Source organism: Alligator mississippiensis, chromosome 3 (assembly GCF_030867095.1).
Source record: "Alligator mississippiensis isolate rAllMis1 chromosome 3, rAllMis1, whole genome shotgun sequence".
In the NCBI taxonomy this organism is placed as follows: Eukaryota; Metazoa; Chordata; order Crocodylia; family Alligatoridae; genus Alligator; species Alligator mississippiensis.
Window position 1 is genome coordinate 195904639 of NC_081826.1, and position 18855 is coordinate 195923493.

General features: G+C 44.7%; 1 protein-coding gene across 4 annotated transcripts; it reads left to right on the top strand.

Moving 5' to 3' along the window:
- Positions 1–5: 5 nt before the first annotated feature.
- On the top strand, positions 6–18428 carry LOC109280760 (uncharacterized). Of its 4 annotated transcripts, none has more exons than XR_009460985.1 (2): positions 6–94; positions 17816–18428. XR_009460985.1 is itself a non-coding variant. In XM_059724791.1 (2 exons), exon 2 carries the CDS (start codon positions 7886–7888, stop codon positions 9458–9460), a length of 1575 nt encoding a protein of 524 aa, XP_059580774.1. In that variant the 5' UTR covers positions 10–94; positions 4354–7885; the 3' UTR covers positions 9461–10656. The 4 variants fall into 4 exon arrangements, 3 of the variants coding, with proteins under 3 accessions (XP_059580774.1, XP_059580775.1, XP_059580776.1); XM_059724791.1 differs by lacking the exon at positions 17816–18428 and adding an exon at positions 4354–10656 and having other exon boundaries at positions 10–94; XM_059724792.1 differs by lacking the exons at positions 6–94; positions 17816–18428 and adding exons at positions 107–535; positions 4354–10656.
- The last annotated feature ends 427 nt before the right edge of the window (positions 18429–18855 follow it).

Sequence of the window (18855 nt, forward strand, 5' to 3'; positions counted from 1 at the left end):
CCGGAGCCGCCGCCGCCGCCGCCGCCAAGCGCGAGGATGGCCGCCGCCGCACGCGAGCGCCGTCGGAGTCGCTAGCGCCGGGAGGAGGAGCCTGGTAGGCAGGAAGAGGCGGTGCTGGGCGTGACGTCACCGAAACCCCCGGCGGGGAGGGGGAGTCTGCGTGCGTGTGTACGGAGGGGCCGTGTGCAGAGCGGCGGCGGTGGTGGTGATGTCACTGGGCTGTCCCTGTCAGTCGCTTGCCGTCCCCCTCCCGCGTGTGGGGCTGGGGCAGCCCCTGCGCTCCTGGGCCCCCGGGCCGCGAGAGGCAGCCCCCAGCCCCTCTGGTGAAGCCCTGGGGTTTCCAGGCACCCGGACTTGCCTGTGGAAAATCCTTTCCCGCAGCCCGCACAATCCCGCTCCGAAGTCCAGAGCCCGGCTGGCCAATGTGGCCCCCAGCCCTGCCTGTGAAGGCCGGCGTGGATCCTCCGCTCCCCCCAGCCCCGGGAACCAGGGGGGCCACGGCTTCTCCCCACCCCAGCTCGCGCAGCAGACCGAGGTGTCTCCCTCTGGCTTGAAGCCTCACTTGAGATGTTTCCTCCTCGTGGAAAAAAATGCGAGTGGCTCTCTGGGTGCCTTGGCCCATTTGGTCTCGAAGCTTAGTTAAAAAAAAGAAAGCAAAGGGAGTGGCGTAGGAAGGCCTAGTTGTGCCTCTTCGTAGCTGTGATGCCAGGGGTCGAGGGCTGGCTGGGTAGACCAGGTGCAGCGAAATATGTTAAACAGTGATGGCACTGAGCAGTCGGGGGTGTGCGCTTTGCTTCAGCACCTGTAACCCAAGGATGGTAGATGTCAGGGATGGGATGACAGGGAACAGGTCGCTGTGGAACGGGGGTATCAAAGATACGGCCCATGGGAGTCACATTTTCCAACCCCTGGTGCTGGACCTGGGTCTCAAGTTAATCCACATGGTGTGCACCCAACCTGCGCTGCATGCAGGCCCCAGGGCACATGATGCACAAGGCACATGTGCAGGGCTAGTGTGGGACTTCCCTCGTATGCCAGTGCTGGCACCCTCGGTGCCCGTTCAGGCCGGTCCGGGATGTGAGCCTCATGTGCCACCCACTCCAGCCGGTCTGGAGCAGGCACCACGTGTGGGTGCAGTTCCGGACCAAGGAGAGTGGGTGCTAGATCCAGCGTGCAGGTAGTGGGGGTCTTTGGGTCTCCCATATGCTGGGTCCAGCACCTGCTTTGTGCAGTCCAGGAGTACGCTGCATGTGGCACCTGCTACAGGTAGTCCAAGACTCGCTCTGCATGTGGGGCCCATTTTCGTGGATCAGCTGGAGCAGGCATCTCATGTAGCTTACATCCTGATCTGGCCAGAATGGGTGCCACATGCAATGCAATCCTGGACTGGCTGAAGCAGGCTCCACATGCACTGGATCTGGCAAGCGAGTGTGCGGGGTATCCATGGGGCCAGCCCCACACCATTCATTGGGCCCATGGGCCAGATGAGTTTGACACCCCTGCTCTAGATGTATCCTGTTCATATGCTCTCCCTGAAGCATCCAATCCTGCCACGGTGAGAACTGGGCTAAATGGACTTTTAGTCTGACCCAGTCTGGTATTTCTCAGGTTCACATAAATGATGCTGTAATGCATGGAGGACTGTAAAGTGGAGTATTCTTCTCCAGTGAGGGCTGGAGGTGATGTATCAGCATGAGCATCATTATGATGCCTATTAACAAGGTTCAGAGATAGTTTTATCTATCACATGCATTTATGTTTGTACAAGTTTATAGAAAATTATTTTTAAATTAAAAATTACATTTACTGTAATGATGCAAGCTAATGGTTCTATTGTGAGGATTAAGCAGCTCAAAATAATTTTTTTTTCCTGTGCTATTACTTTTGTTGGTTTGTAATTTAACCTTCTACCTTTATCCTTTCCCCAAAACTTAACAGGAATGCAGCTTAGCTAATGCTAGTATCTGAGCTAGTTTTTTCAGGTACAGCTTGTGTATCTACATGACACCATGGGCTCCATAGTGAATATGTGCCTTGCTTCTGGCCACTAGCATTCATAAAATTATTGCCATCTGAAAGACACCTAAGTTTCTGTTAGACAGCATGTGCGTAACACTGCTACTACTATGCTCTGCAGAGCCCTAGCTCATCCCAACGTCTTGGGGGTTCAGCCCAAGTGTGTCATCCCAAGGGGCCAGCCTATCTCCTGTTGAAGTTTTCCTATTAAAAATATTCATTACTAAAGGAATCAAAACTCATGGCAGTGGTGATATCTTTTATTAGATCAACTAGATACTTGCAAAAGCTTTTGGGCACAAGCAGCCTTCATCAGGCATAGGAGAGTGCAAGGATTAGAAAAGTTCTCCTAGGTAGAAATGAAAATTCATATTTTGTTAAGACTAGGAACTTTCAACCTAGTTTTCCCACTCCTGGTTCCACTAGAGAGCAGAGGACCTAGGAGTAAGTTTTTGCAACTCATCCTTTTTTGATCTTGGGAAGATGAATAGCCAGGTTTCTCTCTCTGGATTAATCTTTTGGTCCTACAGCTCATCACAGATATGTCCAGCCATACCTTTCCCAGTGGCTGATAGGGAAAGATTCTTCCTTAACCCTTTCTGACTGAGATCCTACAAAGTTATTTTGCTACCGATCCCGTGCATTAGACTGGTATTTGTGCTGTCTACAAAGCCTCTGGCCCTGAGCTACATTCAAATGATGCTTAGCAGCCCAGTCGAAGTCCAAGGGCAAACCCAGACCCATCACTTGGGAAGTAGGTAATTAGGCACAGGTTGGGGTTCTGTGCCTCCTTCCTGTGGTACCTTAAAAGGTCATTCCTTTCTGGTGCATAGTGCTCCACTTCTTACATGCATTCGCCCTACATTATTTTAAATTACACTATTATTGTACATTTATGTACCCCAATTAGGGGTGGATCCATGATTTGGCAAAGGCAGGTACAGGAGAAACCACCTGTGCTGCAGGGGTGGCTGCACCCCTGCTCCCAGCCAGCGTCCTCCTGTGCAACCTAACAGTGTGGACATACTGCGCCAAGTCCCCAAAACAGGTGAAAATCCCCTCCATACTCAAAGGCATGTCCCTTCCCCTGCTCTTGTTGCTTTCCTACTGTTCCAGGTATGGGGCAAGGTTCAAAGCAATTCCTGCCTGTGGCAACCAGGCTGCCTGCAGGATGGGCTCAGTGACAGTGACAGCAGCAGCATCGGGCAAGGAGGTGGGTTCCCTCAGCCAGCCCAATGTCCTAGGAGCAGGTATAAGGAGTGGGAACTCAACCCCCTAACCATTGCCCCTCCCACTGTTGTTCCCATCTCCCCATCTGCAACCTGCGACCTGGACTGGAGGGGAAGGGGGAATGGCTTAGCCCCATAGAGGAAAGGGGCATGGCTTGGCCCTTCAGTGGGGAGTGGAGTAGAGGGCATGACTTAGCCCCGTGGGAGAAAGCGGGCAAGGCCTGGCCCCAACCCGGCACTGTGGAGGAGGGATTGCAGCTTAGATTCATGGGGAAAGGGGACATGGCCCACTCCCAAACCAGCCCCATAGCAGGGGAAGGGGTTATGGCCTGGCCCTGATTCAGATGCAGGGATGGGCTTGGTCTGGCTGCAACCAGGAGTGGGGGGATTGGAGTCTGGGAATTTGGCAGGGGGAAGGTGATCATCATATCAATAGCAATCTCTCCACCCAACACACCAAATTTCCCACCCCTGAGTAGTCAGTTTTAATAAGCATTCCTAGTTCTGTCTCATAAAAAATTAACTTTGATTATACTTTCATACATTATTCTTGAAATGAAATGTGTGTGCATACTACTTCTACATTTTTCCAAATAAATATTTAATCTGTGATGTAATACACTGCTGGAGAGGTTGTTACTCTCTCTTAATAACAAATTGAATTTTTGATGAGTGTGATAAATATAATAATTTATTCTTAAATGATTTGTGTTTCTATAAGTATCAGAAATATTTACTACAAACAAAATTAAAGTAAAATATGTAATGATAAAATGGAAATCTTATTCCCATGACATTTTTAAACAAAGATGATCTTTTTTCCTCCTGCGTGAATCTAAGTAACATTAGCTTACAGATTAAACATTCAGGAGAACTCAAGAGATATTGATATTTTCCATATTTAGTTTAATGAAAACATGATAATTTTTATTCTATCCTTTCAAATATTAACGCTTTTAATTTAATGTATAAAGTACATACAGATTTTATGCTACTCATAAAAGAACAGAAAAAAAAAACAGATGCAAACTTCTCAGGATAGTGAGTACAGCAGAAAAATATTATAAATACCCAGAGATAATTTCTTCTATCATCTCTCATATTGCAGGGTTGGGGCAAAAACTGGGCTTTGCAGTATATTCAGAAGTTTAACAAACCTGGAGTGTAAAGGACTAATGCAGAGAGTAAGGTCTATCATCAGTAAATCCAGCTGCCTGGTAGCAGTCTCCTCATCCGAACAGAACTCTAATTTGAATGGCTCTGCTCATCGCTTGTACAGAATTCACATATGGAAAAATATGTTCTCTGGAGGAATCAGAGCTGCGTGTGTCAAAATCAATACTGATATCTGCTTGCTACGTGTTCAGTTACCATTACAAATTGTAGGGCAAATGATGTAATAATGCCAGTAACATGCTCTGCACAAAAAGCCCACCTAACCATTTTGCTTTGACTTCAGGTTCTGAGTCACCCCCCAAAATGGATGGTGTTATTGTTCAGCCACTTTGTGAAGATAGTTTTAAGATCTCTCTTTTCGCCTTCCCAAGGCTTTTCATAGGGTTTTATTTGTTGGATGAAATTGGCACAGTTAAAAATTCTTAGTTTTTTAAATTTAAATGCATTGTTCTGTTCCCATTGCAGCCAGAGGGAATTTTGCTTTAAATGGTGGTGGGAACAAGATGGGGGACATTTTATGGTAACTGTTGGTGTTTTCTTTTTGTCACAAACACTTATTTCGGTGAATGGTTCCTGTGTATTTGGATTGGAACGAATAATTATTAGAAATAACTTTACTTCTATTATAATCTATTTTTATTGCACTTTCAGGCCTACTTAAATGTATGTAGTCTTATGTAAGACAATATATAATATAACTATATAAAATAAATGAGAAAGAGATTGAGATGTGAACAATAAGAGATTGTTTCATTTTATTTTTTTTTTTTTTGCCATTTGTCTTCTGTTGCTTGCTGAACAGCTGTGACCTTTGTCCTATATATTCTTCACGAGACACATGTGTTCTTGGTAGGGTCTTCTAGTTTTCAATCATGCAACATGTATTTTGTCATGTTTGAACAGAATAATAGTTTTTGGTAGAGTGAAACTAATAATCTTCACATCAAAACTAAGAACCCGATATTACTGTATCTTAAAACCTCCTTTTGATCCTATTGAAATCAATGGGAGTGTTATAAACCACAGGGCTTATAAAATGTTTTATAAAAGGACAAGGAAAAAGAAAATTATGTAACCAACAACATTAATGAACCAGAAGTACATCTTAATAGATGGTAAGGGTGAGGCTCCTTACCAATATACCTTTTCTACAGCTATATAATAAATCAATACAAAGATACCACCACTTAGAGCCTATTTTGAATAACAATATAAGTCAATTTATTCATTTTATAGAACATCTTTTAAATCAATTTACTATATAGCTATGGGTGTTTTCTTTGCTCTGAGAGGATCTTCATTCCCAGTTGTATGTATTTCAAAGATAGGAGATATATATCAAAGAATGTTGGCTTAAGGCTATGCTTTCTAGTTTTTAGGATTCTCATGGCCCAAAAGCCATCAATACTTTTAAAGGTCATTATCAATTATTTAAATCTAAAAGCATGAAAACAAACATCAAATTATATTTTGAAGGATGAAATTGTTAGTTTTCTTGAACTTGATCCTGATCCTATTGACACCTGTATAAATTAGGAGTACCTCTGACAAAGTCAGTGGCATTGTACCAGCCTAAATTTGTTGTGTGAGAAATACCAGGTCCCAGAGGAGAGGAGGGGTCCTTGAAGCTTTATCATGGCATTTTCAAAGCTTGATTTTCATCAACTTGTGACTGCTCCCAGTGCAGCTAATAGTACCACTCACTCACTTCAATAAGAACAGCATTATGGCAATGCTAAGTCCTTTTCATATTCCCACCCTAAATTACTAACCAATTGTAGCTCAAATATCTATTGTCTGCTGTAAATGGTCAGGGCAGATTGCTCCTTTGTCTTTGTTCCTCTAGCTCCCTCACAATGATTTTCCTGAGTACACTGTAGAGCTGGGTGTGTACTTTTGTTTTTACTGCTTATCCACTTTATTTTCTAGCCTCATTCAACCCCCTCTATTGTTCTCCTTTAAAGACTAGGCTAATTATTTGTATGTTTTTTGTTTCCTTTTATAGACTTTTAAATACATTCCAATAAAAGTCAAAGCCTGAGTCAGAATGTAGGTAGAGTGTGCCCAGCCTTCCCCTCGTTTTGTGCCTCCTGATATGTGAGCCTCACCTTTTATCTGCTGAGATCTTTTCTTTTATTTTTGGATGTCTCCTGAGCAAAGACTATCAAACATAGCAAATCTTATCATTGATGGTACTGATCTTAAAAAAATATCAACAAGCCATTTCATCAGACCTGAAAAGCTTAGCTCATTACCAACCTGGTCCCCAATCCAATAGAAATTATAAATACATTTTCATTGTTCAGAAATCAGAAGGTATTTAAGGAATGGATTTTGCTGTTACTGTGTTGACTGATGACCCATGAAGACAACTGAAGTTGGCAGACAGGAGTATATTATGAAAGCAGATGTGAATCAACTGTAGTACACTAAAAAAAATACTATAGTTCCACAGTCATGGGAATTTATGTATGCTGACCCCACTGAGCTTCTGCAGATAGGATCAGGATACCGGCTAAGTACATACAGTCAAAAAGCCCGAAGCTGAATCAATTTCAATCTTCACAGGTTAGTCTAAACTGCATAGATTGAACCAATGAGCAAGTAAACAGGCATTCACTTTTAATTCCAGAAATGCAGCCACATACCCGCAGTGGCCCAGGCCAGAAGCCGGGGGACACTAGAGAATGCTTCCCTGCTCAGCTGGAGCAGAAAGCTTGGGCCAAAGCTAGTTACTCATCCTGTGAGTGGGGGTTTGCAGGGAGGTACAAAGCATCTTGGGATGCTGGGGCATTGTGAGTTAACTTGAATCTGGAGGGATCTGGGGCAGAAATTCAATAAACTGATTTAACCTAAATCAGTTAAGTCTGATACTACATCCTGTCAGAGCCTAGTGGTTGAGTGCCTCGGCACAGTGGAACTTTCTAGCACAAGACACGGTGAGATTTTGTACGAGGGAATTTCTCGGCATGGTAGAGAACCCCAGCGTGGAAAGGTTCCCGCCACTCATATGCAAATTCACACACTACTATTGGCTGGTTCTAAATTATTCCTATGTGGCGACTAGCAATTGGCTCGCTAGCCGTATAAAAGGTTGGAGCAGTTTCCGCCCAAGTTGGAGAACTCCGCGCCCATCTTGGAGTGAACGTGGCGGACTGATCAACCGCTGACGACTCCCCGTCGCTGACCATCCTGACGTACCCCGTGTCCTGCATGCTCGTATTCAGACCCGTTAGAAAGATATCTCGTCTTATCAGAGCTCCTCGGTTAAACTGAAACTGAAGTTTGAAGTTAACTTTCTTCCTACGCTGTACATCTCGACAGTGTAAGTAAAGCCATCTTTGTTTGAACCAGTACGCGTTTGTGCCTAATTCTACTCCAGCGGTCAAAAGTACCCATCTGTACGTGCTGGGTTTGTGGCCACAACCCAGTCGACCCTTTCCCGGATCCCCCTCGGCCCCCACATGGCGTCACGAACAGGATCAGGATCAGGATTGGGAACAGGATCAGGATCATCAGGATTGGGATTTGGGGAAGACCCGATGGAGTTAGAATTAGTTGGGAGCTGCCCCTGGCGTAGTGGGAGACGCCACGTGTTGAACGCCGCAGAACTAGGCGCCCACATCGCCTATCATCAGGCGGGCGGAATAAGTGAAAGGTGCGGCTACCTTTCACTGAAGGGGGAAGAAGAAGATTCGGAAGAATGGGAAGCACATCTACACCCCGGAGCGTTCGGGTGTGTGATGAGCAGTGAGCGGGTCTTGTTTAAGCCCCGGGAGGAAGGGGGCACTGCATCCTTCGCCGGGTTCGAGCCGAGCGAGGTGAGCCCGACCCTCAGCCAGGAGTTTGCCCGCTGTACGCGACTCGTGCGGGAGGGTGGAGAACCAACGCCGACCGGCCGCTTCAGTCCCCCAGCCCTGACATTTGGGTTGAAGGGCCGCGAGGTTCTTTCCGAGCTTCATGAAGGTCTAGAGGTGGAGGAACGCGCCACCTCCGAGAGGGCAGGCCCGAAAGACAAGGGGAGAATGTTGAGTGTACTGTTCCGCGCCATAACAACTTTGCTGTGGAAGAATGCAGATTTGGAAGCCCAGCTGCTTGCAGCCATTCAGGCAGCTAAAGAAGCAGTAGTAGAGAAAAGCCCCGAGTCGACGCCACTCCAAGATGGTGCCGAGGAAGAAGCGAGCTGCCCGGAGAACCCAGAAGAGAAGGGCGGGTCTTCAGGAGAGTCGGCGGGAATCCACCCAGCAACCCCGCCCACCGAGGTGACGTCGCTCCTGGCAGCCCTGCCTCCTTACTACGGGGAGGGGGCATCGAGTGGAGGGTTACATCCGCCCCTCCCACTAGATACAGCAACAGCTCTGACAGCAGCTTGTTCTGCAGTGACAGTCAGCCGAGTAACTAATGTGCAGGGTACAGTCTGCACCACCTATCGCGCCTGCACTTGGACTGAGTTACAGGAACTGTGTAAAGAATCAAAGATAAAGCCTGAAGAGACTCTAGCCGTGTGGTTAGGACGTCTGGTCGTGGGATTTGGATCCGACTTGTTGGACTTGGAAGAGGCTAGTGTCCTAACCCAACAAACCTCGTGGAGTGGAGGGCACACCACCGACATAGACCTAGTGACGTGCAACGTTCATTGGCTCATTCCACTTCCAGTGCTTGTCGTGGGCCAGGTCGATCACAAATCCCACATGTGGCACAACGGCCGCCCATCGAAGGTCAGTGCAGAGCAGATTCTACTGGCGATAATAAGAAGCTCATACTGTTCCTGGAACTCCCGAGCGCGCGCGCTGGGACTGACACCGCCCCAGCAGCGAAGACCGTGGCCTCACCGCCACCTGCAAAACCTGGGAACTGTTCCGGTGACTTTCAATGGCATAGAAGCCTGTGTTGAAGTTTATGGAGGAAGAAACGCCACCATCCTTCGAATCCTCCTCAACCCACTAGCTGGCCAACCTGCGAGTAATCTTTTACGACAACTCCCGCGGTTACAGGCCCTCATGAAGTTGGACACAGGAACCTCTAGCGAGTTAGAGTGAATGTGGCACCGCCGCAAAGAACACTAGAGGAGAGGATCATGTTTGGATTCCTCCTGCAACATTCTAGGCTCACGAAGCGGCAGCTGCAAATCCTGGGAGACGCGGGCCAATGGCAACTGGCCTATGAACTAGGTTTCCAGTATCCAAGAGAGTCAGACGACGACTCCGGGACGTCCTCATCTCGCTGAGCAAGGACAAGACCACGCAGCGTCTGTGCATGGATCGTCATCCGTGATGGTGCATCTGCGGGTGTGTGAGAGTTGTCCAGAGCCGAGTCGTGTCCGAGCACCTGTATCGTGTGCTTTGAAAAAAGTGGGAAGCCGCGAAAAAAAAAATCTGATTAGCTGTTCCGTTGCGTGCGCGGCTCCATATAGATATTGTAATATAAGTTAATTAACTGTTCAAAGAATTCTTTCTTGACAGTTGTTTTGTCCGAGGCTCTGGATACGTGTCAGAGGCGGACCCAGAGAGAGGTGGAGAAAACGCAGAGGCCTGACTTCGCCATGACACCTATTGAACTCCTCGTGATTGAACTTTTTGTAACTAATGTACTTATGTGTGTTTGTGTTTGTATTGGTTATTATTTGATTCGATCCTTTGAGGACGAACTTTTTTCGTTGTATGTTTTTGTATATAACCGGTTACCTTATGAACCCCCTGAGAGGAACGATGACTTAGACGACGTGCATGTGCTCCAATTTCCAGCTGTGCCATCGGCAAGGGGGCATGTCAGAGCCTAGTGGTTGAGTGCCTTGGCACAGTGGAACTTTCTAGCACAAGGCACGGTGAGATTTTGTACGAGGGAATTTCTCGGCACGGTAGAGAACCCCGGCGTGGAAAGGTTCCCGCCACTCATATGCAAATTCACACGCTACTATTGGCCAGTTCTAAATTATTCCTACGTGGTGACTAGCAATTGGCTCGCTAGCCGTATAAATGGTTGGAGCAGTTTCCGCCCAAGTTGGAGAACTCCGTGCCCATCTTGGAGTGAACGTGGCGGACTGATCAACCGCTGACGACTCCCCGTCGCTGACCATCCCGACGTGCCCCGTGTCCTGCATGCTCGTATTCAGACCCGTTAGAAAGTTATCTCATCTTATCAGAGCTCCTCGGTTAAACTGAAACTGAAGTTTGAAGTTAACTTTCTTCCTACGCTGTACATCTCGACAGTGTAAGTAAAGCCATCTTTGTTTGAACCAGTATGCGTTTGTGCCTAATTCTACTCCAGCGGTCAAAAGTACCCATCTGTACGTGCTGGGTTTGTGGCCACAACCCAGTCGACCCTTTCCCAGATCCCCCTCAGCCCCCACACATCCATCCACGTTTATCTTAAACTGGTTTTGGCCATTTTGAAAGTGGTTTATGTGCAGTGAATTTCTTTTCTGTTACAGAAATGGTATGTTATAGTTTCTGATCACTTATACTGGTTTGTGTGTAATTGTTGTCCCTAAACAGTTTATGGCCTACTGTGCTGGTAACTACAGTTGTTTCTGACTGATGTAGTATGACAGAATGTAAATTGAACCTTTTTGACCAACGTTAGAGTTTATGTAATGTCAAGGGACTTTCTTAATGTCTCAGCAATTATTTAGATTCCTGCTGTATGCACTGTGGAACATAAATATTATTGTACTAAGTCAAGGATTTATTTAGAACTAGAAGCCTTCCCATACATTCAGATATGGTAATATTTTAGTTAATTTGAATACATGGGCTATGATTCTGCTAACCACAGTCATCACTACTAATGATCTGTGAATATACCTGTTCAGTGGAGGGACCGGGGGGAGGTGGGGGGGGGGGGGAGGAATTGCTGCATTTACTCTCAGAAGTTTTCAGGGCAATTTTAGTTTCTCTGATACGAGGAGAGGCTAAAGGAATGTTTGCTCAGTTTTCAGGGTAAATAATTTGCCACCTCAATTTCCCCATACCAGAATGTTTGCAGTATCATGCCGTAATTCTGCTGCATGTTGATCTTGTATTCACTAAAGCTTTGGATCAAAAACAATTTATAGTTAATGTTTTGAGAGCGGAAGAGAAATGAACTTGGTAGAACTGTTGAAGGAAGTGTTAAGATTACCCCTGTGGAGTAGTTAGAACTTGTGCACAAAAGATACAAAAATTCTTACGTCTTGGTGCTAATATCAGATTTAGAAAATAAAGGGAAAATAATTTCATATTTTGCAGCATGGAAACTCATGCCAGATAAAAAAAGATCTGATGAATAGGCTTCCAAGTTTGGGTATACAAAAGTCAAATGTATTTTTTTGATGAAGTGAAACTTTTCAAAAGAGTCGGCTTTTGAAGACATAGCTGAAACATACTTATGCATCAGAGAGACAGGTAGCTATGTTAGTCTGAAGTCAGGCAGAAGAAGGATAAAGATACACCTTAGAGACTAACTGAATCAGAGATAATAAGGTTTTGTTAGCAAGATCAATTAATCAGACACCAATTTATGCACCTCTGATTAGTCTCTAAGGGTGCTGATACACAAGTGTGGATGCTGTTCCAACACACTGTAATTACAGCACATCAGAGCAGATTCGATTAATCGAGTCTGCCACAGCATGGTAATTACCACGCTCCAGCCAGCCTCCATGTTTTGTGTATCAGTGTCCCTACGCTTCAAAATGGTGGCGGGATGCTTTATCTAAAGTTTGTCCAACTGATAAACAAGATGCTCTGGGTGTTTTAATTAGAGCATCTCACAGAGCCACACTAATTAACCCTCCCCCCCCCCCCCCCCGAGCACATGTCTAGACACCCTAAGGGCCCTGCTACATATTCAAATGAATGCTGGATATAAACCATTTACATAGAGTTGCTATACATTTTCAAGCACTAACTCTATAGCCGGTTGCTCTTCTCATAGCTGGATAGTCATTCCTATCATGTGATAATTACTTTACACATTTGGGTGCTTTAAATTTATTGTGTGATTAACCATATAATTGTATAATGTATGTAACATGTAGCAGGGTCCTACGGTGCATCTCTACACTGCTTTCTGCCATACTTACATATCAACATCTCTCAAAAGAGTAATATGTTCTACAGTGATTACTAGCTTGTATATCCTGTATGTGCCTCAATGAGTTAACTGCCTTATTTATCCCTATTGATATATTCAATCCACCTTCACTTCTCTCAGCAATGTCCCCTTCTCTTACCTTTTCTTTTTAAATTTCTTACTATGTAGAGTCCCTGCTTTCTGCAAGTCCATTCATAGCATCTGGTGAAAGCTGGGGAAGTTTTCCTAGGACTACTTATGCCTCTTTGTATGAATACGTTTCTGAGGTGCCCTTCTTTTTAGCCCTTAACTAGAACCTGAACGTGGTATACTCTCTTTTTAGGAAGAGTGAAATTTGCCGTTTGTGCAGCAAACTGTTGATTACTGTTTGTAATGTGCTACTATGTGGACATTAGTGGTAGTAGAAGATATACAAATACCCACATGATCCTGGCCATAAAAATGACTATCACATGAGGTAAAATAAGAAGACATAAAGCAAATTTTAAAAAATGCTTTTTCAAATTGAAATTTAATTTAAAATCAATGCTTGTGATCTTAAATGAAAAAGTATGCCATTATATTGGAATGTTCGTAACCCTTTGTGTTAGTGATATGTATTCTAAGAACAATAATATAAATATAACATTTTCTAGGATAAACTGATTATTTGCCCTCCCCCTTCCCATCTAAGAGTGGGGTATATTCATTACTTTATACACTCTGTTATTCTTAATCTTATGCATATACATGGAGGAAAATTATAGTTTTTCATTAACTGTTTAAAAATAAGACATCTAAAATTGTGCTTGCAAATTGTTTCCATGATTGCCCTGTGTTTAGTTTTTATAGCAACAAATTCTTCTGGGAGAATTAAGGCACATTTTAAAATTTGGCTTATATTGTGTGAAACGTTCCTCTTTTGAAAGGTCCAGTTCAAAAGTTGTGTAGCACTGGAGTTTATAGGAAATATGGTGTGTGCATGCATCATTGATTAAAATAGTAAGATGAGCAAGATACAACTAAGTAACTAATTTACTGCGCTGAGCAGAGCTGGCCTTAGGGAAAATGGTGCCCTGAATGAACTTGTATTTTGGTGCCCTCCCTACTTGCCCAAGTGAGTGGCGCCACTGCAAGCAGCAGCAGGGGTGTGGGGCACAGTTCAGCGGAGAGGCAAAGTGGCATGGTGCACCAGGCAGGCGGGTGGGCAGGCACTGTTGCTGCTGTGCAGAAACAATGGAGGCAAAGTAAACCTGCTCAGTAAACCTCACTAATTGTGAGTAAATTTGCTACCTTCAAATGCAATGTAACTGCCTGTGCCAGACCAGTAAGTGACAAGCGGTTCAGGACTGCACTGACCAGGATTGAGACCCTGTCTGTGCTGACACATTGGTATGTTGAGTGTTTTTCCCTTGGGAGGTCTCAGCTGCCATGTCTTGATCTTAAGGTCAAAATAAGGGAGGTTAAAAGTATGTCGTTGACTGCCCTAGTGTACGCTTTATATACGCGTTTCTTGGGGCTCCTCCACCCCTACACCCCATCCACACACCACTGCAGCTTACCAGCCTTATGGTGTTCAGTATTCAAATTATAGGCAACCAGCTAGGTTTGGTGTTTTTCTTCCTTAAAGGATGTCTTGATTAAAGGGACGTCCCATGTGTAATTAATTTGACTGCCCCGGAGATGTTACAAATCAAATACTTTCATTAATTAATTCACTATTAAAAAAAAGAAGTCTCAGTCTTAATTGAGAAATCATCACAGTCCATGATCAAAATTCATCAGGCAACAATGTTTGAAATTAATTCATAAATCACGTCAGTCCAACTCAAGTTCAAAATCAAATGGGTCTCTAATTAATTTTCAGACCGCATGAGTCCTTAGTAAGTTACTGAACACTCTTAATTCAACACTGCCCCTATTCAGGTGGCTGGCTGTCCTAACCACTTGCCCTTAGCTAATTCTGCTCGTAGGGGTGTTTGTCCACTCCCGGGCCCCTTCTGGATGTGGCTCAATCAAAAGAAAAAAATGAAACAGTGCAACAGAAAAAAGGAAAAAAAGGAGAGGCGGTATTGTTTCCACCTCACTCATGCATCCTCTTGTTCGTGTCCAAGTGCTGGGGTCCCGGACCCTGCATCCCTCTGCGCTGCCCAAACCCCTCCCATGGAGTTTCTGGTCCCCAGGACCAGTCACATTTCCTCAGAGTTGAGCAGGAAACAGGCTCTCCAGTCCCTGCCCTACAATCATGGAGCAGGGGCTGGGAATTCTCCCGGTCAGGGGCAGGTCCCAGCCCTGTGCCCTGGCCAGGTGATTGAGGCATGGGACGTGGAAAGAGGTGCAGGGGTGGGGTAGGTCCTAGTCCCCTACCCCGATCCACCGATCCTAGAACTCCCCCTGGTGGTGGAAGGGGCCCATTATGGGGCCCCAGGAAGCAGGAACAGTTTGCTGCCATTAGCAGCCAATCTGCTCCCGCTTCCCTGCATTTGTAGACACCTGCCTGGGAACATTTACTCGTGAGTAGTTTTCTCACAAGTAAACTGATCATGGATCAAATGCATGTGTAGACACACCCAGTAACTAGCAATTTCAGGTACAGCTGTTGTTGGGTAGCAAACCTGAGATACTTTTGAAGGTTGATTTTTTTTTTGATGTGTTGTGGAACCCACTCTTCTAAAATCAGTCACCTTCAAGATGTCTCAAGTTTAGAAGCTACTTCTTGAGACAATCAAAATTACTAGTTAAAAAAAAATCTTTATCTAGGGGACTTGCTCAAGGTCATAAGCAAATTAATGGCAAGGCCAGGTACCAAACCACAGAATCTGGTGGTTCATTTAGCATCTGAGTATCTTCAGTTCCCAGAGGCTCTATTTGGAGCTCTTAACCTCTCTAGAAATAAGGTCTTTGACTGCTAGTCCAGTGTTCATACCACAAGAGCATGATAGCAGTATGTTGTGAAACATTTGTAATGCTCTTTCACTTGTAAGCAACTTGTTTCAGATGCACCTCAGAGGTCTCTACTTGTTTTGGCTGCTTTGTAACCCCATGTGACCCAGCCTTCTTTAAGCCTGAATTGTAAACAAATGCTTGTATTTTTCCCCGGAACTTCAAAGAGTATCACTCATGTTGCATTTTCCAAGATAACATACTTCTGAAGAAAACTTTCACAAAGCTGCCCAAAAATGCATTGTGACAGATGATGAATATGCAGAATTAGTGAACCAGGGCACGCAGTTCCCTTAATATGCTCCAAAGGGACAGCAAGCCAAGAGAAACCTTATCTTCCACTCCATCTCTCAGCATTTATGAGATTTCTTTGTTCCCCTGTTTTCCTGGTTCCCTACAGATATTTGACAGCCTCAGTTTATAATTCCATGGCTCAGGACTACTTTTGCCTTTTGTAGTCTTCTTACAAGAAAAATATTATTGAATTTCCTTTATAAAAGATTTTAAATGATATTTAATTGGACTTACGCACAAGGTAATGACAGTATAGGATACAGCACAGGATTAAAAGGGAGTATTGTCTTAGACAGTCTGGTCTAACATGGTATATCTTGGGATTTTCTATTAATCAGCAGTAGTACTTATATAACTGATCTTTTTTGATTGACATCTAATAACAGTCATTTTATCATTTGTTATTTTATATAGTTTACCTTATTTCTGGCTGGGATGATGTAGTTGGGAATGATCCTACTTTGAGCAAGGGGTTGGACTAGATGACCTCCTGAGGTCCCTTCCAACCCTAATTTTCTATGATTCTTGTTTTCTTCCGCTTTTCCCTAAGGAGGAAATCCACTTATTACATCCCTGGCTGTAGAAGTCCTTGCTGTAATAGGAACCAAGTGGAAATTATGTTCAAAACTTCTGAAAAATGGGATACTTTAATTTAGATGCTTAAATCTGAATTCATGTGTCTAACTTTAATCACCTAGTCTGGATCATTTGGCTTAAGTGACCTACCCTGGAGTTCTTTACAAGGAGACTGGATGAACACCTTGCTGTGGTTATTTAACCCCAGCAATCTTTCCTGCCCAGAGCAGGGGGGCTGGACCTGATGATCTCATGAGGTCCCTTCCAGCCCTAAACTTCTGTGAATAAGTGAATCTGTGTGACCTATTCAAGGTTAAGAATGCGTCAGTGGCAGAATCTGGGAAAGAAACCAGTCTTAGTTCCCAGTCAGGTGTTGTAATCATTAGAATATTGCTTAATAGGGAAGATTAACCTACCCAGAGCTGTCTAAGTGGCAGCCTCTAGGCTGCATAAGGCCCTCAAGGGGTTATTTTGCAACCCCTGCCCACTCCCCAGGTGCCGATCCCTCCACTTCTCTGGTGGCTGCTACTAGGGTTCCCAGGCTCACCCTCCCTCCTCCTTCTTCCCTTGGGGTGGCGCAACTGTAGGGGCCTGGGGTCCCAGTGCAGTGGAGGACCCATGCAGTATGTGGACCCCGTATATTCCAAAGTTGGAGAGCCCTGGCCTAGCCCATCCATTCCAGCATATACAAACTCAGATAAATCTGTTTTTAGACACTGTACAATCTTGAGAAGTGAACTTTCTCTTTCAGATCTGTCCCTGGATGACACTAGGTACTGTTTAAACTGTCCTGATCCTCAGTGCTCTGATAACTTAGTTACTCTGCAACTGGGAAGTTTCATTGCTCTGTAATCTTAAGGTCAAAAGTCACAGTATCAGGGTAAGTAAAGGGAGAACCCCTTTAAAAACTGGTGTTTTTTCATACTAGTTTAGATTTCTCCTGAACAGTGTGAGTGACCCCCTAAGATTTTAGGCCCGATCTACAATAGTTTGCCAACTCTTTAAATTATTCTCTGCAGTGTTTTTTTCTGGCAGCAGGCTAGAATAACTGAGTTTAGGTCCAAGATGGACTGGCGCTAGAACCCAGGTAAGGCGTGGCATGGATAAAGCTTTCTGCTGTACAGCCAGGGCTTGGTGCAGATGAAGCCCTCCCCCCACCCCAATGACCTGTTCCTGAATGCTGCTGAAGCCCCCAGTGGCTCCATGGGTCACATCCAGCCCATGGGTTGTAAATTGCTGGCACCTGTTTTATATCGTTCCAGTTGACAAAGCTGATAATTTTGGGGGGGAAAATAAAACAAAATAAGAGCATATTTATTTAATAAGTAGGAAAAAAAGTAGTGTTTTCTCTTCAGACAAATATATTATCTGCATCTCATCTTTTGCTGTTTTTTTTCATTCTATTTAATATCTTATTTATACCCTTTTTCTACCCAGTTAATCTTTAGTTGCCTGGCCTTGATTTGATTTCGTTACTTTCTTTTTTAACTTCTTTAACTTCTTCTTGGGTTGTGTTTGCATGTTAATAGGTTGACGCGCTCATCGTGGGAATGCTCAGAGCCTGGGACCCCAGCAACAAGAGCATCCTGCATGCCTACCTCATCTCCTGCTGCTATGTCAAGCTAATACACTGCCTCATGGTGTCTGACACAATCTGCTGGTCCTGTGACATCTACGTGGAGCAGATCACAGGCCACCGCCAATTCACCGACCCCGCCAGACCGACTGCCACCAGACCGGACCCAGAGGGAACTGCCTGAACCCCACTCTGCACCTCACGGACTTAGAGAGGAATCTTCAACAACGGACCACCCCACTCCACCCAAAGAAGACCCCCACGATGAGACTCTATATGGACTTCCTCCAACCTGCTTACTCCACTATTGCAGACTATTGTACGGGTTTGTTTGTATCTATCTTCTTTCTCTCTTAGTGTTGCAAACCCCCTCCCTCCCCTTCCCCTACCCTGGGCTTAGTTGGCTAACATTGTATTTTCTTTAACCTAGTTGCATTCCCCTCCTCACCCCCATCGCTTCTATGTTAGTCCCTCGCTCAGGTGATCTGTATTTCCCTACTGGTTTTGTCATCTTTTTAGGTTCATAACTCTTAACATCTACTAATAAAATTCAGTCCTCTCTGTGATCTCACAGTCTACAACGTTGTATTTTAGACCTCATCATAAGACTAAGATCTAAAAATCAAAGAGGTTTTAAAGTAAGATATATTTGGGATGGTTGTCTGAAACTAATCATATTTAACTGAACTGTTAAGTTATCTCCATAGACCACCAATTAGATGCTCTTGTTCTCTGTAGACATAAACCCTCTTAATGTGCCCCAGTTGTCCCACTTAAGTGCCCCACCTAAGTGCTTTGTCTTCTAGAAAGTGACCCAGTGACCTGTTACCTTACTAGGTGTTCATATTTCAGTTTGAAATGAGTGACTCACTTCTGTTCTGTTTTCTCCCCTTCTTTTCTGGATACGGCATGTTCCTCTCATTTCAGTTTTGAGCTATCGTTTGGGGGTAGCTTGACATCTCAATCTGATTCATCACAACCTATAAATCTATC